Below are 22,368 nucleotides of genomic sequence, written 5' to 3' on the forward strand. Positions count from 1 at the left end.
CTTTCACCACTACAGCCCGGGTTCAAGCCCTGGTCTGGGAACTGAGATCTCCATCAAGCTGCTGCACACCACAGCCTCCACCTCACCAAAAAAATTACAGTGGCCACCTCCACCCGCCCCATGTGCCCCTACTTAATGCCATTGTCCTTCCATCCGCTGAGGTAATAACCAACATTTCGACACATGGTTGTACACTTTTACTAAATACTCATATAGAGATAGCATTCATTGTGCAAATACGGCCCGCCTGCATATTTTTAAAACTTCACAAGTGATGTCATACCAGAAATATTCTGCACCTCATCTCTAATAGTACTAAATTGACAGACCTATGTAGCTTACACAAATGAAGAAGCCATAGATGTGAAAGTCTGAGCATAGGTTGTTCTCCAAGTTTTCCATAAATGCATTCATTTAGTCACTAAAATAGTCCTAGGAGGTAGATATTTTTCTCTCATTTTACAGGTGATCAAGTGATACATGGAGTTAAATAACCTGCCCCGGGGCCACACAACCAGTTAAGAGGCATATAATCTGAATGCAATCAGACTCTGAGGTAAGGGTTCAAAAGGAGCACATTAATACAATAGCTAATTTTGAGGGAGGGTTCCTGGTGTGACGAAGAGCTTAATTAAGTGGCAGGTGTAACCACTCATCTTTCTGAAAGCCCTTTATATCCACTATTTTTTTTCCCAATTTCATCTTCACTCACCACATGAGGTAAAACTAAAAGAATGTGAATGTGTCACCATACATAAACTAGCAGTTCCTCTGTAAGTAGTTTATTGAACAGCTAGTAATGGCTGTGTGGGTAACAAATGGCCCTTCCACACACCTCCCAGCTTAGGCCTTATTTTGAAGTTACCACTCAGACATCAAGAAGTATAGATACAAAGACACAGCATGTTTTATTTGTAAAATCACCTCCCCATAAAAACTAAGAAAGACATCTTTCTTATCTTAAGAGAATATGCATAAGCTATTTTGCCACTTGTTTAAAAGGAACACGTTTTAAAAATAAAAAATAAAAGGAACACATTAAAAAAAAAAAGGCATTAGGCACTTATCTGAACCCTAACTTCTAGATGGCCTCTCAGAAGGTGGCACCAGAAACTTCCAAAATCTAGGATGACTGGATTTAAAATTAAATTTAAGATTGCTATCACAATAGTTATCAAGATTGCTATAGAATAATCTAGAACATAGCCATGGGGGCACTCTTATGAATCACAAGGATGAGGCATTTTAAGTAGAAGTGACTGATGGGGTGGCTTTACCTGCAGAAGAAAAAGACAGGGAGTTAACAGTTGCAGGGTAGCTGCTGAGCCACTTGGTACAGAAAATACATTGAGTTAAGCCTTTGACCACTGAATATTGAGCATCTATCATCTGCCAGGGGTCAAGAGATTGAGACACTTGACAACTTTTATCCCAGCAACTGAGTACTGTTTAAAGTGAACAGTTTGATCATCAGATTATATTTAAATTAGACTGGGGAATAGTTCATCTGACATAACTGGGATGAATGGATACTTATCAATAACACCAGAACATATCTAGACCCATGGAGATAGTGTTTTCCATACGTGGCTGTAAGTAACGTAAGACATCACATCAACACTATTTAAAACAAAAGCACTCATTAGCAGAGTTTTGAGCTTTTTCTTCCCTCCTACCAACCCCAGCATGTGCTGCCTGCTCTCAGGATCCTCACCGAGGGGTTTTGGAAGTATGGAATCCAAGGCAAGCCAAGCAGGCAAGGGTTGGTTAAGCTCCAGGAAGAACGAGACTTGGAAGAAGGAATGCCATTTTTGAACTTTGTTAGATTGTTGTTGGTAGTGCTTGGAATGCTGTCCGAAAATGATGAGCTACAAGTTTTAAAGAAGAGAAAATCTTCATGTCAGGTTAAGTTTAAAAGTAAACCATTGAATCTCGTGTTGGCTCTACTCATTCCCATTTACCCTACTTCAACCAGCCGCAGCTTCACCACCACCACGACCACCACCACCACCAGGCTGCCCCTACTTGATCTTTTAAAAATTTTATTAAGGTATAGTTGACTTACAACGGCATGTTAGCTTTGAGTGAACAAAATCAACCTATAAAGAACTGCATATTTTTACAGATTGCACTCCAAAGTTATAAAATATTCCTGTGCTGCAAATTACATCCTTATAACTTATTTTATACCTAGAAGTTTGTACCTCTTAATCTTCTTTACCTATTTTACCCTCCCCCACCCTTCTCCCCTGTAGTATCCACTAGTTTGTTCTGCTATCTGTGAGCCTGTTTCTGTTTTGTTATGTTTTATTTTTTAGGAGTCCACTCTCAACAGATAAATTGATAAAGAAGATGTGGCACACTGCTGTGTAACAGAGAGAGCTCCACCCAATGTCCTATGATTGCCTATATGAGAAAAAAATCTGAAAAAGAATGGATCTGTGTATTTGTGTAACTGAATCACTTTGTTGTACAGCAGAAATAACAGTATTGTAAGTCAACTCTACGTCAATAAAACTTAAAAAATGAAAAAAGTATACACACACGCACACACACATATACACATGACAGAATATTAGCCATAAAAAAGAATGAAATTTTGACAATAACACTATTAGGAATTCCCCTTCTCCCTCCCTCCCAATGACGTATCATTGGAGCTTTTCCCTAATACAGAGAATGTTAGCCGATAGCCTTGTGAAGAAGTTATCCAAAAACAACTCTCATTAGCATAAAGCAAGAGTCCTAGATAGGTTACATTTTCCATTAATAAAATGCTAGAATAAAAGTGTAATTTCATTGATCCTTTTCTTATAACCAAGCAGGATCTATTTTTATACCATGATATATTTAGTCTCTAAACCAAATATGATGACTTAAAATTATTTGCTACCAAATGTGTTTTCTAAAATTTTTTATTAAAATAGTTGATTCACAATGTTTACAATGTTGTGTCATTGACCCTTAAAGTATAAAAATGTTTAGAACATTTTCCCAAAAACCATAGAGTCATGGTATCTATATTAAACAAGGCCCCTAATTTTTTTTAAAAATATTTTTCAATCCAATTATTCCCATTCAGGTGTACAGGATTTAAGTACATTACCAAAATTTTAAAAAACTAAATATGGAACTCCCATACGATCCAGCAATTCTACTCCTGGGCATATATCCAAACAAAACTATAATTCAGAAAGGTACCTGCACCCCATGTTCATTGCCTAATATTCACAATAGCCAAGGGAAACAACCTGAATGTCCATCAGCAGATGAGTGGATTAAGAGGATGTGGTACATATATACATAAAAAAGAACAAAATAGGAGTTCCCGTTGTAGCTCAGTGGTTAACGAATCTGACTAGGAACCATGAGGTTTCAGGTTCGATCCCTGGCCTTGCTCAGTAGGTTAAGGATCCGGCATTGCCATGAGCTGTGGTGCAGGTTGCAGACGCAGTTTGGAACCCAAGTTGCTGTGGCTGTGCCGTAGGCCAGCGGCTACAGCTCCAATTAGACCCCTCTCCTGGGAACCTCCATACGCTGCAAGTGTGGCCCTAGAAAAGACAAAAAGACCAAAAAAAAAAAAAAAAGAACAAAATAATGCCATTTGCAGCATAGATGCAACTAGAGATTCTCAGACGAAGTGAAAGTAAGTCAGAAAGACAAATACCGTATGATATCACTCATATGTGGAATCTAAAATATGGCACAAATGAACCTATCTACAAAACAGAAACAGATAGATCAGACTTGTGGTTGCCAAGGAGTGGGGAGGGAGTGGGAAGGACTGGGAGTTTGGGGTTAGTAGATGCAAACTATTCCATTTACAATGGATAAACAAGGAGGTCCTGCTGTACGGCACAGGGACTATATCCAATCTCTTGGGATAGAGCATGATGGAAGACAATATGAGAAAAATACTGTATAAATATGTATGACTGGGTCACTTTACTGTACAGCAGAAATTGATACAACATTGTAAATCAACTATACATTAATTTAAATTTTTTAAATAAAATAATTTAAAATGAGGTCTTGTGCAGAAGAATCATACACAACTTGTCAGGATTTTTTTTTTTAATGTTTGACTTTAAAGAGTGGACACTGCATGCTTTTGCTACCTTTCCTATTTTTCAAGCATCTCCTGATCTTTGGTATGTGTGTGAGAAGGTGTGTTTAGGTCCTGACTTGCCATCTCCTAACAATACCTAACGATCTTGACCCCATCAAAGTTTGAATTCCATGACCCCATTTTACTCTCTTGGTAGGGTTTCCCCCAAAGCAGAATCTAACAAGGAGATGCATATTTGGGGGGTTATTATAGGAGGATTCCCAGTAAGGCAACAGGGGAAGCAGAAGAAGGTGAAGCTCACCAGTCAAAGTCCAAGCCTCAGCAGAACCTGCCAGAGAGCTTTAAAGTCAACTCCTTCCTCATAGTTTATCCTTGAATTGGGCAACAGAGCCAGGCTTTCGAACCCCACTCAATCTTAGAGGTGGGGGGAACTTTGTAAACTCCTAGAGCCCTGATGGGGTCAGCAAAGGCCCAAGTGAACAGAATCAAGGGGAGTGGCACACAGGAATGGTGACGGCCCTCCAAGGACATCCAAGCAGACCATCAGCAATGACCAGATGATGTGGATAAGCATCTCCATGGACTGAGGGACTGGGCATGCCAATCATTGCAGGTCCTAAACCAAACTGAGTTTCACTTTCCAAACATATTACCTTTTTTTTTTTTCTGGCCCACACCCATGGCACATGGAATTTCCTGGGCCAGGGATCAAACCCACACCATGGCAGTGACCTGAGCTGCTGCAGAGACAATGCCAGATCCTTAACCCACTGAGCCACCAGGGAACTCTAAAACATTTTACTTTTAACAAGTAGTTCATAGAAAGTAAACTGGGAACCAGCTGGCTCATCACACTCACCTGAAAACAATACACCTTAAAAGAGCTTTTCCAGTGATTCCTTTGTGCACTATGTTATAATAGAGAATTGAATAAAAAATCACTCCATTGGCAAAAACCTAATGGGATAAAAAAATTTTTTTAATTGAAATAGACCATCTTGCACAGGAGTTTTAATGAAATGCAAGAAATGGATCAGTTGTAAGATCTTTATACTAAAGTCTCTCCCCATGGAGCCTGAAGAGAATGTTTCCAAGAGAGACCACTAAGAAAATGCCAACTGCATGCAACTAGTTTGCACTGGTAGAAACTGAAGTCATGAAATTGAAATCACAAATGGCCAGGTGAGAAGCAGTTACTTCTACTTAATGCATTTATTCTGGGATTTGGCCTTTTGACATTACCACAGGGCTAGGTCCCAGGTTGCCAGAAAAATTAGAGAGGCACTTTTATTTAAAACCATAACTGGAGGTTTGCATTGTCTGAATACAGGCTTATTGTGGGGACATTCAAAAACACTATGTGAAAATTTCCATAATCCTAACATAGGAACAACTTTTACAAACCCATTTATGTCCTAAGTTTTTGCTATTACACATGTTTAAATGTCATACTGCATTAATATTTTTCGACCCTTAATTTATACAATATTCACATGTTAATAAAATAGTTTCAAGGACATTTGATAGAAATATAACACTCAATAATATGTTGCTATTGAACTGTATTTTTTTAAATTTTTTTTTTAGGGCCACACAGCATATGGAGGTTCCCAGGTCAGGGGTCGAATCAGAGCTGTAGCTGCCAGCCTATTACCACAGCCACAGCAACTCGAGATCCAAGCCCCGTCTGTGACCTGCAACGCCAGATCCCTAACCCACTGAGTGAGACCAGGGATCAAACCCACAACCTCATGCTTCCTGGTCAGATTCACTTCTGCTGTGCCAAGATGGGAACTCCATGAACTGTTATTTTAGTCAAAAGTATATCAGTTATGGGAGTTCCTGTCATGGCGCAGCAAGAAAATCAATCTGACTAGGAACTATGAGGTTGCAGGTTCGATCCCTGGCCTCACTCAGTAGGTTAAGGATCTGGCATTGCCATGAGTTGTGGTGTAGGTTGCAGACACAGCTCAGATCGGGTGTGGCTATGGCGTAGGCCAGCAGCTACAGCTTCAATTCAACTCCTAGCCTAGGAAATTCCACATGCTGCACACTGGTGGGGCCCTAAAAAAAAAAAAATAGACACTGTGTGCTCTTTACTTCTCTTTAATTAAAAATGTATTCAATAGTAACTTCCAGTAGACAGAGTAAAGATCACCAAAAGTTCATTTCTCCAAAAGGGAGCCCTCTTACACTGCTGGTGGGAATGTAAATTTGTGCAGCCACCACAGAGAACAGTAGAGAGGTTCCTTCTAAAAACAGTTACCAAGTGATCCAGCAATCCCACTCCTGAGCATATATCCAGGGAAAACTCTAATTTGAAAAGATAAATGCACCCCAACATTCACTGCAGCACTATTTACAATAGCAAAACATGGAAGCAACTTGAATGTCCACTGACAGTTGAATGGATAAAGAAAATTTGGTGCATATATACAAAGGAATGCTAGCCCTCAAAAGGCATGAAAAAATTCCATTTGCAGCAACATGGATGGACTAGAGACTATCATACAAAATGAAGTCAGAGAAAGACAAATATCACTTATGTGTGGAATCTAAAAAATGATACAATTGGACTTATTTCCAAAACAGAACGAGACTCACAGACATAGAAAACAAATTTATGATTACCAGAGGGGAAAAGGTGGGGAGGGGGATAAATGAGGAGTTTGGGATTAGCAGATACAAACTATTATATACAAAATAGATAAACAACAAGGTCCTACTCTGTAACACAGGGAACTATATGCAGTATCTTGTAATGAACAGTAATGGAAAATAATCTGAAAAATATATTCAGAATGAATATATATATATTCAGTTACATATACTCACTTTGCTGTATACCAGAAACGAACACAACATTGTAAGTCAATTATACTTCAATTAAAAAACAAAAACAAAAATTCGCTTCTCTAAAAACACTGAAGGCAAAAAGAAAACTGGCAGAAACTACCAAATTTAAGTTTTTCAAAATTGTAGAAATTAACCTAAGGCTTGCACCCATCCAAGGAGCATGTATTCAAGACTACTGGTAGAATCTCAGTAAGAACAATGAGCTTTGTGACATTCTGTATGCCAACTCACATCTCCCAGTTCTGTGGTAGCCATGAAAACCAACAGCCTAGCAGGACCCAAACAGAAAAGTCTGTGACTGCCTACAAGCCTCATCCCCAAGACGTATCATTATTTGAGCTATCTGGAAGTTTTCCTGAAAAACTGGCCTTAATCTGACTTGACTCAGGATGCAGTCAATCTGAGTAGACTTACAGTAAGTAAGGAGATTTACTGAATTAATATTTAAACACTGCTCACAAAGAAAAGCCCAAGCCTACATGGCTTCACTGGTGAATTCCACCAAACATTTAAAAAAGTAGTAGCAAAGTCTCAAACTCTTCCAAGAAATAAAATAGAACAAAACTACTCAACTCATTCTATGAGGCCAGTATTACCCTGATACAAAAACCAGAGGCATCGCAAAAAGAACCACAGACCTATATACCTTACAACTGTAGACACGAAATTCCTTAATAAAATACTAGCAAAGTGATGCATAGCTAATAAAACAGAACAGAAAGAGCCCAGAAATAAGCCATTATATATATGATCAATTAATTTATGACAAAGCAGCCAAGAATATACAATAGGAAAAGGAGAGTTTCTTCAATAAATGGTGTTGGGAAAACTGGACAGCCACATGTACCAGAACGCATCTGGACCACTATCTTACACCATATAAAAAAATTAACTCAAAAATATATCAAAGATTTGAATGTTAAGACCTGAAATCACGGAAGTCCTAGAAGAAAACATAGGCAATGTTTTGAGATTTGTCTTGGCAATGTTTACTGTATTTGACTCCAAAAGCAGAGGCAACAAAAGTAAAAATAAAATAGCCTGTGTTAAACTAAAGCTTCTGCACATCGAAGGAAGTCATCAATAAAATTAGAGAGCAAACTACTGAATAGGGGAAAATATCTACAAATAATATATCTGATAGGGAGTTAATATCCAAAATATGCAAAGAACCCATACAAAAAGAAAAAACAATCCAATTTAAAAATGGGCAGAAAGTCTGAATAGACATTTTTCCAAAGAAGACATGCAGATGGCCAACAGGTCCATGAAAAAAAGCTCAATATCCCTAATCATCAAGGAAATGCAAATCAAAACCATAGTGAGATATCACCTCACACCTGATAAATGGCTAACATCGAAAAGACAAGAAATACTACGTGTCAGAGAGGATGTGAAGAAAAGGGGACACTTGTGCACTGATGGTGGGAGTGCAAATTGGTGCAACCACTATGGAAAACAGTATGGAGGGCCCTTCAAAATATAAAAATAAAAATAGAATTACCATATGATCCAGCAAATTCTACTTCTGGATATTTATATGAAAAAAGTGAAAACACTAATTCAAAGAGATATCTGCACCCCCAGGTTCACTACAGCACTGTTTATAATAGCCAAGACATGGAAACAACCTAAGTGTCTACAGAGGAACAAATGGATAAAGAAAATACACACACACACACGAATATTATTCAGGCATAAAAATAAAATCTTGCCATTTGCAACACCACAGGTGGGCCTTGAGGACATTATGCTAAATGAAATAAGTCAGAGAAGAGACAAATACAGCATGATCTCACTTATATACAGAATCTAAAAACAAAAAGACAAATGAATAAACAAACCATAGATACAGTGAACAGCCTGGTCTTATTGGTGGTTGGTCTGATTGGTAGTTTCCAGAGGCATAGGTTGGGGGTGGGCAAAATGAAGGTCAAAAAGTAAAAACTTCCAGATTTCCCAGTGGAAATGAATCCAACTAGGAACCATGTGGTTGAGGGTTCAATCCCTGGCCTTGCTCAGTGGGTTAAGGAGCCTGCATTGCCATGAGCTGTGGTATAGGTCACAGACACGGCTCAGATCCTGCATTACTGTGGCTGTGGTGTAGGCCAGCAGCTGTAGCTCCAATTAGACCCCTAGGCCTGGGAACCTCCATATGCTGACGGTGTGACCCTAAAAAGAAAAAAAAAAGAATTCCATCAAAAAAAAAGTTAGTTTTATAAATGAAAGTTTTTACAAGTCATGAGGATGTAATGTACAGCATAGTGACTGTAGTTAATAATGTATTTAATATTTTAAGCATACTTTTAAATATATCTTGAAAGTTCTATCACAAGAAAATGAAATTTTGTAGCAATGTGTGGTGATGCAAGGTAACTAGACTTACGGTGGTGATCATTTTGTAATTATATATATATATATATACACACATATATAGAATCATCATGTTATACACCTGAAATTAATAAGTTAATGTCCATACCTTAATAAAAAATTTTAAAAAGAAATTCATCCAGTAAGTGCATAAAAATATTCAATATCATTAGTCATTAGGGAAATGTAAATCAAAACTATACTGAGATACAATTTCACACCCATTAAGATTACCAGAATCAAAAAGACAAAAAAAAAAGTATTGGCAAAGGATGGGAGAAATTGAAACCTCACACAATGCATGTAAAATGCACTTTAGGAAACAGTCTGACAGTTCCTAAGAATTTTAAATAGTGTTACTGTATAAACCAGAAATTTTACTTCTATATATTTACCCAAGATCTTGTACACAAAAGTTCATAACAGCACTGCTCATAATAGCCAAAAAGAAACAACTCAAATGTGGTGTATCTGTTCAATGAAAGATCATTCAGCCATAAAAAGGAATAAAGGATTGATACATGCTATAATATAAACTTTGAAAACATGCTAAGTGAAAGAATTCAGTCACAAGGATAGCATATTACATGATTCCATTTATACGAAATGTCAAGAATATTCAAATCTATAGAAAGAGAAATTAGATTAGAGCTGGGGTAGGGGAGACTGAGTTACTGCGAAAGAGTATGAGGTGCTTTTTAGGGGTGAAAAAAATATTCTGGAATTACATAGTGATGATGATAGCACAATTTTGTAAATATACTAAAACCACTATATTGCACACTTAGAAAATTTTTAAAAATCCCTCCCTGTTCCATGACTCTTAGTTAAACCAAGTGATAAAGAGCTACCTTTTGTTTTTAAAGATAAATAAATTCTGGATGCTACCCTTTAATGGAAATATCTTCACAATAAATATAAATCTGAGAGAAATGAAACCATTAAGGGTGAGATCCTTTGTGTCATAAAACTCAAAAAAAGAGCCTGATTTGATAAAATGTTAAACCAAAGTACTCATAAGAATATCAGCATTGGAGATGGGATTAAGATGGAGGAATAGAAGGACTGGAGCTCAGCTTCTCTCCTAAAATCAACACAATTCACAACTAAAGGCTGAGCAATCTTCAACCAAATGGACCGGAAAACTTCAAAAAAGATATCCTACTCCAGAAAACAGAGGAGAACACATTAAGAGGTAGGAGGGGCGAATACGCGATATAATCAACCCCATATCTCCCAGGAGGGAAGCCCCACAGACTGGAAAGTAACTGGCTCACAGAGGCTCACCTACAGGAGTGAGAGTTCTGAGCCCCATAGCAAACTCTCACATGTGGGGATCTGGCACTGGGAGAAAGAGCACCTGGAGCATCTGGCTTTGAAGGTCAGTGGAGCTTGTGCACAGGAGCTCCATGGGACTGGGGGAAACAGAGACCCCATTCGTAAAAGGCACACACAGACTTTCACGTGCACTAGGTCCCAGGGCAAAGCAAAGTCTCCATAGCAATCTGGGTCAAACCTGACTGCAGTTCTTGGAGGACTTCCTGGGAAAACAGGGGTGAATGTGGTTTGTTGTGAGGAAAGGACACTGGAAGCGAAGCTCTTGGGAATCTTTAGCAGTGTGCCTTTCTCTGGAGGTGGACTTTTTGAGAAAAACTGGCCCCACCCATCAGCACTGAGAAACTCCAGGCCAAACAACCCAGGTGGGATCACAGCCCCACACCTCAGTAAACAGACTACCTAAAGACCCCTAGGGCACACAGCTGCCTCTAATCCCATCCAGAGACTAAGCCCCAGCCACCAGAGGGATTAGAATCAGCTCCACTTACCAGTGGGCAGGCATCAGTCTCTCCCATCGGGAAACCCAAAGCAAGCTTCTGTACCAACTTCAGCCAAAAGGGGGGCAGACACCAGAAGTAAGAGAGGCTACAACTCCATTATCTATAAAAAGGTCACCACACCAAAAACCTATAAAAGTGAAAAGACAGAGAACTCTAACTCAGATGAGGGAGAAAGGAAAAAACCCAGAAAAATCGGCTGAGTGATCAGGAGATTCTCAGCCTCCAGGAAAAAGACTTTAGACTGTTGATGCTGAAGATGATGCAAAACATTGGAAATAAACTGGAGGCAAAGATGGATAACTCACAGGAAACACTGAGCAAAGAGATAGAGATATAAAACTGAAACAAGAAGAGATGCAAAATTCAATAACCGAAGTAAAAAAATTCCCTAGAAGCAGCTAACAGCAGAATACAGGAGGCAGAAAAACGAATAAGTGAGGTGGAGGACAGATTAGTGGAAATTATAGATGTGGAACAGAAAAGAAAAAAAAGATTGAAAACAAATGGAGAGAGTCTCAGAGAACTCTGGGACAATATTGAACACACCAACATCCGTATTATAGGGGTACCAGAAGGAGAAGAGAGAGAGAAGGGGAAAGAAACAATATTCGAAGAGATAATAGCCAAAAACTTGCCCAACATGGGAAAGGAACCCCTCACTCAAATCCAGGAAGTGCATCAAGTACCATATAAAATAAATCCAAGGAGGAATACACTGAGACACATTAATCAAACAGACCAAAATTAAAGACAAAGAGAAAATACTGAAAACAGCTAGGGAAAAGAAACAAGTAACATACAAGGGAACCCTGATAAGGTTATCTGAAGATTTTTCAGCAGAAACTCTGCAGGCCAGAAGGGAGTGGCATCATATACTTAACATGAAGAAAGGAAAAAACCTCCAACAAAGATTACTTTACCCAGCAAAGCTCTCATTCACATTTGAAGGAGAAAGCAATACCTTCACAGATAAGCAAAAGCCAAGAGAATTCAGTAACACTAAACCAGCCTTACAACACATACTAAAGGAACTTCTCTAGGCAGAAAAGACCACAACAAGAAACAAAAATACCACAAATGACAAGGCTCACCAGTAAAAGTATATATACAGTAAAGATACGAAATCATCCATGCACAATTATGCCACAAAAATCAGAAATCATGAGAAGAGGTAGGTACAAATGCAGGACACTGGAGATGAACCTGTAATTAAGAGAGCAACAACTTAAAACAATCTCACATATATCAAATATATATATCACTTTGACTCATATCAAAACTTCAGAATAACTGCAAGCCAAAAATCTACAATTGATACACAATTAAGAAAAATAAACTCAAATACAATACTAAAGATAGCCATCAAACCACAAGAGGAGAGAACAAGAGAAGGGAAGGGAAGAAAAAAAGAGCAACAAAAACAAATCCAAAGCAATTAATAACATGGCAATAAGAACATACATATCAATAATTACCTTAAATGTCAATGGACTAAATGCCCCAACCAAAAGACATACACTGGCTGAATGGATACAAAAACAAGATCCATATATATGCTGACTTCAAGAGACCCACTTCACTTCTAGGGACACATACAAATTGAAAGTGAGGATGGAAGAAAATATTTCATGCAAATGGGGATCAAAAGAAGCTGGACTAGCAATAGTCATATCAGGCAAAATAGACTTTAAGATGAAGAACATCTTAAGGGACAAAGAAGGTCACTACATAATGATCAAAGGATCAATCCAAGAAGAAGATATAACAATTTTAAATATCTACACACCAAACATAGGTTCACCACAGTATATGGGGCAACTGCTAACAACCTTAAAAGGACAAATCCACAATAACACAATCAGAGTGGGGGACTTTAACACCCCACTTACAGCAATGGACAGATCATCCACACAGAAAATCAATAAGGAAACACAGCCCCTGAGTGAAGCACTAGACCAGATGGACTTCATAGATATTGATAGGACATTCCATCCAAAAGCAACAGAATACACATTCTTCTCAAGTGCACATGGAATATTCTCTAAGATTGATCACATCCTGGGTTCCAAATCCAACCTTGGTAACTTGAAGAAAATTGAAATCATATCAAACATATTTCTGACTACAACACTATACAACTGGAAATCAACAACAAGAAAAAAAACAGCAAAAAACACAAACACATGGAGACTGAACAACATGCTACTAAACAACCAAGGGATCACTGAAGAAATAAAAGAGGAAATTAAAAAATACCTAGAAGCAAATGACAACAAAGATACCACACTCCAAAGCCTATGGGATGCAGCAAAACCCATTCTAAGAAGAAAGTTTCTAGCAATCCAAGCCCATCTCAGGAAACAAGAAAAAGCTCAAATAAACAAGCTAACTGCACATCTAAAGCAGCTCAAGAGACAATAGACAAGACCAAAAGTTAGTAGATGGAATGAAATCATAAAGATCAGAGCAGAAGTCAATGAAACAGAAACAAAGAAAATCATAGAAAACATCAATGAAATGAAAAGCTGGTTCTTTGAAAAGATCAACAAAATTGATAAACCCTTAGCCAGACTTATCAAGCAAAAAAGAGGACTCAAATCAATAAAATTAGAAATGAAAAAAGAAGTAACAACAGACATCACAGAAATACAATGGATCACAAGAGACTACTATATGCAACTATATGCCAATAAAATGGAAAACCTAGAAGAAATGGACAAATTCTTAGAAAAGTACATTCTTCCAAGACTAAACCAAGATGAAATAGAAGAGATGAATGGACCCCTCACAAGAACTGACATTGAAACTGTGATTAAAAAACTTCCAATGAACAAAAGTCCAGGACCAGATGGCTTCATAGGCAAATTCTATCAAACATTTAGAGAAGAGCTAACACCTCTCCTTCTGAAACGATTTCAAAAAAATGCAGAGGAAGGGATACTCCCAAACTCATTCCATAAGGCCACCATCACCCTGATACCAAAACCAGACAAAGACACCACAAAAAAAGAAAACTACAGGCTAATTTCACTGATCAAGATAGCTGCAAAAATCCTCAACAAAATACTAGCAAACTGCATCCAACAATACATCAAAAGGACTGTACATTATGATCAAGTGGGATTTATCCCAGGGATGCAAGGGTTCTTCAGTATCTGCAAATCCATCAGTGTGATACACCACATTAACAAACTAAAAAAATTGAGAACCATATGATCCTCTCAATAAACGTGGAAAAAGCCTTTGACAAAATCCAACACCCATTTCTGAGAAAAACCCTTCAGAAAGTGGGCATAGAGGGAACCTACCTCAACATAATAAAGGCCATATATGACAAACCCACAGCCAACATCATTCTCAACGGTGAAAAGCTGAAAGAATTCCTACTGAGATCAGGAACAAGACAGGGATGTCCGCTCTTGCCACTACTCTTCAACATAGTTTTGGAAGTCCTAGCCATAGCAATCAGAGAAGGAAGAGAGATAAAAGGAATCCAAATTGGAAAGGAAGAAGTAAAACAATCACTCTTTGCAGAGGACATGATACTATACCGAGAGAATCCTAAAGACTCTACCAGAAAACTGTTAGAGCTCATCCATGAATTTGGCAAAGCCACAGGATACAAAATTAATACACAGAAATCGACAGCATTTCTATACACTAACAATGAAATATCAGAAAGAGAAATTAGGGAAGCAATCCCTTTTACCATCACATCCAAAGGAATAAAATACCTAGGAGTGAACCTACCTAAAAAGACAAAGACCTGTACTCTGAAAACTATAAGACACTGATGAAAGAAATCAAAGATGACAGAAATAGATGGATAGATATACCATGCTTGTGGATTGGAAGAGTTAATATTATCAAAATGATTATACTACCCAAGGCAATGTACAGATTCAACGCAATCCATACCAAATTACCAAGGACATTTTTCACAGAACTTGAACAAAATATTTTAAAGTTTGTTTGGAAGTACAAAAGACCCAGAATATCCAAAAATTTCCTGAAAAAGAAAAATGGAGCTGGAGGAATCAGGCTCCCGGACTTCATACATATGGTACCGGCACAAAGACAGAAATATACATCAGTGGAACAGGACACAAAGCCCAGAATTAAACCCACACACCTAGAGCCAACTCATCTATGACAAAGGAGGCAAGAATATATAATGGAGAAGACAGCCTATTCAGTAAGTGGTGCTGGGAAAACTGGACAGCCACATGGAAAATAAGGAAGTTAGAACATGTCCTAACACCATACACAAAGATAAACTCAAAAGGGATTAAAGACCTAGATATAAGACCAGACACTCTAAAACTCTTAAACGAAAACATAGGCCAAACACTCTGACATAAATGACAGCAACATCTTCTCGGATCCACCTTCTAGAGTAATGACACTGAAAACAAAAACAAACGAGACCTAATCAAACAAGTTTCTGCACAGCAAAGGAAACCCTAAACAAAACGAAAAGACAACCCACAGAATGGGAAATAATATTTGCAAGTGAAGCAACTGACAAGGGATTAAACTCCAAAATTTATAAACAACTTCTGCAGCTCCATACCAAAAAAAAACAAACAACCCCATCAAAAAATGGGCAGAAGATCTAAACAGACAATTCTCCAAACAAGACACACAGATGGCCAAAAATACAAGATGTTCAGCATCACTCATCATTAGAGAAATGCAAATCACAACCACTATGAGGTACCACCTTACACCAGCCAGAATGGCCATCATCACAAAGCCTACAAACAAGAAGTACTGGAGAGGGTGTGGAGAAAAAGGAACCCTAGTACACTGTTGGTGGGAATGTAAATTGGTGCAGCCACTGTGGAAAACAGTATGGAGATTCCTCAGAAAACTAAACATAGAACTACCATTTGATCCAGCAATCCCACTCCTGCGCCTCTATCCAGAGAAAATCATGACTGGAAAAGACACATGTCTTCCAGTGTTCATTGCAGCACTATTTGCAATAGCCAAGACATGGAAACAACCTAAATGTCCATCGACAGGAGTAGATCAAGAAGATGTGGTACATATACACAATGGAATATCACTCAGCTATTAAAAGGAACAAAATACTGACATTTTTAGCAACATGGATGGACCTAGAAATTATCATGCTAAGTGAAGTCAGTCATACAATCAGACACCAACATCAAATGCTTTCAATGACATGTGGAATCTGAAAAAAGGTCAGAACAAACTTCTTTGCAGAACAGATACTGACTCACAGACTTTGAAAAACTTATGGTTTCCAAAGGAGACAGTTCAGGGAAGGGGGAGGTTCACTGGGGTTGTGGGATGGAAATCTTATAAAATTGGATTGTGATGATCATTGTACAACTATAAATGTAACAAATTCATTGAGAAATAGAAATTTAAAAATAAGGAATATCAGCATTGTTTTTGTATGTTTGTACTTTGGAAATCTGAAAAATTTCAAAACTGTTAAACCAAGTTATTCCACACATACCAGTCTATACTTGGAAGCATAATTTCAAAAGGGTCTTGAAATGCTGTGAACACTTTAAATATAGTTTTCATGCCCTAGGAAAAGAGCCTTTAAAGAAATCTGTAGTTAGGATGGGCTTTTTTTTTTTTCCATTTCATGGTTTGTCGTCCCCATAATAACATTGTAGTTGATCTCCATGCATCTCTCTTAGCATCTTAACTGTGTAAACTTCATAAAATCAGTATAAACTTCGTAAAATCAGGCTACTACCCCTTTTAGGTTTTTAGCTTTCTCTCTTACGTCATGCTTTGAAATATGGGAAAGGTTCATAAACAAAAAAAAATAGAAATATGCAAACTTCCAAAAAAGAAGTTGAATCAATATGTTTTGTGGATGTGAAAGTATATGGAAGGAAACTAGAACTGTTTGTATAACAGGCACACACACACACATGCCCTCAATAGATCATGGAGTTATTCTCCACTCAATATTTCTCACGAGTTCACGGTGTAAAACCACTGCATGTTAAAATGCAGAGCCCACTTTTTCATCCTCCACCAACGGTCAGCGTTGAGTCATTTGAAAGTTCTTGTCAGGAAACCTGGATTCATTCCCTAGCTCTCTTCCCACTCCACAGTTGTATTAAAACAACTAGGACTCAACTTCATTCTAGTTAGATAACCAAAAAGAAAAATAAATACCAAAAAATCTTACTCAAACTACTCCAAAACATGATAAAGCATATTAGAAAGGGCAATTATAGACCAAACTCATTCATGGAGATGTAAAAATTACCAACAAGGTACCAGCAAATTCACCTCTAATCCAACTTTCTCTAATCTTTCCATCCTCTGAATCCTCCCAGTGTTTTCTATCTCTAAAATATATTATGATCCACAATTTCCCATTGCCTTCTTCAAAAGAATGTAAATCTCTAGTTACCAATATCTAAATTTCAGTCCTTCTTCTGCTGGAGAGCTCCATGACCTGTGGTAAACTGCCAGCATTTTTAGGCTCAGGTATTACCATGAAAACTGGAAATGATACTTTTTTTTTTTTTGGTGTTTCTAGGAGATCTAAGGACCAAAGATTTATGAGTGCTTGAAAAGTCATAATAAAATATATGGCACTGCACTGTCTCCTAATGGGCCGTGAGCTCTTCAAGGCCAATTCCTGGGTCGCATTGGTCTTTCCATCCTAAAAGTACCAAACCCAAGTGTCATAAAAATGAGATCTTTGGCCTTGCACTGACTTAAGCACAGTGGCCACAGCAAGGTTAATCGGCAGGGGGCGGGGGGGGTTAGTTTGTTATTTTGAAATGGTCAGTTCTTCTTACCTCTTTCTGAATCCCACACTCGGTGACAAGATAATTAAACTCATACCCCTTCTCAGTTATGTTAGTTACAGGACAGCCAGTTCCCAGAGACACTTCATCAGAATGTAAGAAGTGATCGTGACCAAGCAGAGTCGGTGGAACCACAGCCTGGAAGGTAGAGGTAGTACATCCTGTGGACACTGTTCAAAGAATCCAAAAGAGGGCGACTCAGAAATTTTTGTCCTAGAGGACACTTAGAAAATTTGAACATAGCTTCTTATGGGAAAAAAATCGTATAAAAGTCACACCCCATATATCCTTGAGAGACACAAGAGGACCATTCAGGTGAAGTCATAAGAGTTGTGAGTGAAAATTGACCTCAAGTCAGGCCCATGCAGGCTTATCTTGGGACAATCTCCATCCCCTCCACCAAGTACCATTTTCTTTAAAATTACAGAGTTAAGCTCCATATGGGGTGTGGTCTCTGCTCCATGTGCTGTGTGGGACTGCCCCTGGATTGGGGGCGCCTCAAACTGGTGTGACGGCCTTGGGTCCACATCAGGAGCCCACTGTAAACAGTGGGTGGGACACCAAGGCAGCAACTTCTCCGTAGCGTCTGGCCCTCATCTAAAGCAGCCAATCACACCTCTCGTGGGTGAAGGGACAAAGGAAGCCACATAATTGAGCAGCTGCTGGATCTGCCAAGGAAAGGACAAACCCTGTGGTGTTTCCCACCCAGTAGCTTTCTATGAAGCCAAATGAAGAGAGATGAAAGCCTATTTGTGTCTGGTGAGCCTGACTGTGAAGTCAGATCATTCTCCACGCCTGTGGTTCCCCATCAATTCTACCATGTGGAATATACCCTAAGGACGCATATGGGTTTTGTTTTTTCTTCTTTTGCTAGCTGCACCTGCAGCGTATGGAAATTCCCAGCCTAGGGGTTGAATTAGCATTGCAGGCCTACTCCACAGCCACAGCAATGCCAGATCCAAGCTACACTGGTGACCTATGCCACGGCTTGCAGCAACACCAGATCCTTAACCCACTGAGTGAGGCCACGGGTCAAACCTGCAACCTCACAGACACAATGTCAGGATCTTAACCCACTGAGCCACAGGAGAAACTGCAGAAGTTTTTAGATAGACATCCAAAGGCATTCTTCCTACAAATCAAACTATCCATCACTCCATTTTCATGATAAGGAAATACTAGAAATAACAGTAATAGGTAGAAAGTAAATTTATCAAGTGATTTTTTTTTTTTTTGGCCATTTCTTGAGCCGCTCCCAAGGCATACAGAGGTTCACAGGCTAGGGGTCTAATCGGAGCTGTGGTCAACGACCTATGCCAGAGCAACACAGGATCCAAGCTGCGTCTGCGATCCACACCACAGCTCACGGCAATGCGGATCCTCAACCCACAGAGCAAGGCCAGGGATCAAACCCGCAACCTCATGGTTCCTAGTCAGATTCATTAACCACTGTGCCACGACGGGAACTCCCTCTAGTGATTTTTTTAAGGAAGAAAAAGATATATAGTTTAGGTGAGAGAAAATGACTGTAATATAAGCCACAGGTAGGACACATGGACAAAGGAAGTGGGTTCAAATAAAACAACAAATATTACCCAAAAAAAGCCACTAATTCAAAAAGATACATGCACCCTAATGTACATAGCAGCACTATTTAAAATAGCCAAGACGTAGAAGCAATCTAAGTGTCCATCTACAAATAAATGGATCAAGATTTGGTACATATATGCAATAGACTACTACCCAGCCATGAAAAGAATCAAAGTTGGCCATATACAGTGGTATGGATGGACTTGGAGGGCATTATGAGAAGTGAAACCAGTCAGAAAAAAATAAATACTGTATGATATCACATATATGGAATCTAAAAAAACAAAACTAGTCAATACAACAAAAAAAGAAGCATACTCACAGATACAAAGACTCAACCAGGGGTTACCAGTGGGGGGAGGGGCAACACAGGAGGGGAGGAGGGGAGGTACAAACTACTGGGCGTAAGGCTCAAGGATGTATTGTCCAACACCGGGAATATGGCTGGAAATTTTGTAATAACTAATTAATGGAAAGTGAACTTTAATAATTGTATTGAAAATGTTTTAAAAATAGGTACTAGGAGTTCTCATTGTGGCTAAGCAGGTTAAGGACCTGACATAGGATTACAAGGATGTGGGTTTGATCCCTGGCCTCACTCAGTGGGTTAAGGATCCAGTGTTGCCCTGAGCTGTGGTGTAGGTCGAAGACACAACTCAGATCCTGCATTGCTATGGCTGTGGTGTAGGCCGGCAGCTATAGCTCCGATTCAACCCCTAGCCTGGGAACCTTCACACGCCTTGAGTGCGGCCCTAAAAAGCAAAAAAAAAAAAAAAAAAAAGGAGCAGCAGCTCAATCCCAAGCATGAAAATAAACTACATAAACCACTTGCTTTGGGAGGATAAGGAGGTAGAGGGCAAAAGAGAGAAAGCAACACTCCTACGGAAGTCAGCAAAATAAAATAGCAAGTCATTTACTCAAAATAGCATATAATAAAAGGCCCAGCAAACTCTAAGAAACTACACCTTCAAACGACAGAACGCAGGGTCACTCTTGTACCTGACTCTTGCTCAGAAAAAGCCAAAATCATGCAGAAAAGCAAGGAATATCGTAACCCCACAAAATCCTTCATGATGGCCGCTCGCAACCAAAGATTCTTGAAAAACAGGAAATTGGTAGCGCCTGGCCTGCTTGGATAATTTTATAGCCCATGCCACACTCAGCTGATTGTATTTACAAATCATTTTGTGCTGATTGCTTTTATTTTCCAGGTATGTGTTGTATTCTTGCTGATCCCAATTGCTTAACAGCTGGAAAATCTGAAAAGTACAAAGAATGAAATTAAAACTTTATAAAAGCCACCATTTGTTTATATTCAGAGAAAGACTTCTTTCTACCACCTGAAACTTGACATTCTCCTGATCACTCCAGTACTGAAATCAGGGATGCAAAGAAAGTGCCACCAGCAGATCCTTGAGAACTCTAACTTCTTTGAACCTGGACCTTCTGAAGTTCCTGGGAGAAGCAGCTCAGAGAATGCCAATGTGTGTTATTGAATTGTTGGGGAATGTGATTTAGGGAGCGAGTTTTATCCAGCAGTTTTCAAACTTTAGCAGCATCAGAATCACCTGCAGGGCTTGTTAAAACATAGATTGCTAGGCTATGCCCTGGATTCTGATTCAGGGCTGCCGTGGGGCCTAAGAATGTGCTTTTCTGAAAGTTCCAGGTGTTGCTGATATTGCAGGATCACACTTTGAGAACCACAGACTGAGATAATATCACTTAAGAGAGCCATGAAGTTGAATGGCTCCCAAATGTTAGATTAATTATTAAAATTATCTGGAGCACCCCACTCCAGTCCGGGGGCTTTCTTGCATCTGGAAGCTTTAGAGCACATATGAATCACTGCAGGTTCTTGTCAAAAGATGTCAATTTTCAGAGTCTGAACCAGAGGGATGGGGCCCAGGAATCTGCGTTTTTAACAATTGCCCCCGGTAATTCGTGGAAGCTCACACTTTGAGAAACCTGGAGCAGAGGTCCTCAGGACTGCTGATGGGGGAGGGAGGGAGGCTTCCAAATTGCCTTTCCTTAGTTCCATTCCATTTTCATCTGTTTTACATTAGAGCCTCTTTAACCCCCAACATTATAAATTCTCTGTGTCCTTCGGTTTGAAGTGAAAGACCTTAATTTTAAATAAAAAATCAGATGTGACTAGGGATTACTCCATAAATGTCATCTTGGACAAATCAATGAGGAATAAAATACGAATCCAAACTCTACTTCCCTTCACATATTCTTTTGGTACTTCTAACATCTCTATAATATAAACACCGTAAAATATGCATGTTTTTTGTGCTAGTAGAGGTGGTCTTTTGAGGATCTGGAATCCTCTGAAAGGAAACAGAGAGACCCAGTCCAAGTAGCATGATGTTGGGCCAAATTCCAGAATCAGTCATTTGAACCAAGACTTTCCATAAAAGGGGAAAAAAAAAAGAAAAAAAAAAACCTTCACCCAGTGTGGCATTTCTTCCTCCCTCCCAGCTGTAGCTTTTAGACATCCACACATTCCAACAGGATAAGAGATGGTATAAATTAGTGTGTCCCCAAGCTATTTGGTTTCACCCCTAGATCTGGGAAGGGGGGACTTCTGCTCAGAGTTTTAGGCTTTAAGAGGGCTTCACTCTGGCCTTCATTGTGCCCTTTGCCTGGAAAGAAGATGTGCCAGGCCAAGGCCAAGCCGCTAAGAATCAAAACCCAGAGTTCCCATTGTGGCACAATGGAAGCAAATCTGACTAGGAACCATAAGGTTGTGGGTTCGATCCCTGGCCTCGTTCAGTGGGTTAAGGATCCGGCATTGCCATGAGCTATAGTTCAGGTCAAAGACATG

At 39.1% G+C, this 22,368-nt stretch overlaps 1 protein-coding gene across 1 annotated transcript; it reads right to left on the bottom strand.

Annotated features, from left to right (window-relative positions):
- Window positions 1–1,068: 1,068 nt before the first annotated feature.
- On the bottom strand, window positions 1,069–20,630 carry OOSP3 (oocyte secreted protein family member 3). Its single transcript, XM_047774125.1, has 5 exons — window positions 20,541–20,630; window positions 17,943–18,121; window positions 4,929–5,026; window positions 1,715–1,868; window positions 1,069–1,277 (listed from the first exon to the last, which is right to left on the bottom strand). The coding sequence occupies exons 1-5, from the start codon at window positions 20,611–20,613 to the stop codon at window positions 1,221–1,223; spliced, it is 561 nt and encodes a 186-aa protein (XP_047630081.1). The 5' UTR covers window positions 20,614–20,630; the 3' UTR covers window positions 1,069–1,220.
- Window positions 20,631–22,368: the final 1,738 nt, after the last annotated feature.

This window comes from Phacochoerus africanus, chromosome 4 (assembly GCF_016906955.1).
Source record: "Phacochoerus africanus isolate WHEZ1 chromosome 4, ROS_Pafr_v1, whole genome shotgun sequence".
NCBI lineage: Eukaryota > Metazoa > Chordata > Mammalia > Artiodactyla > Suidae > Phacochoerus > Phacochoerus africanus.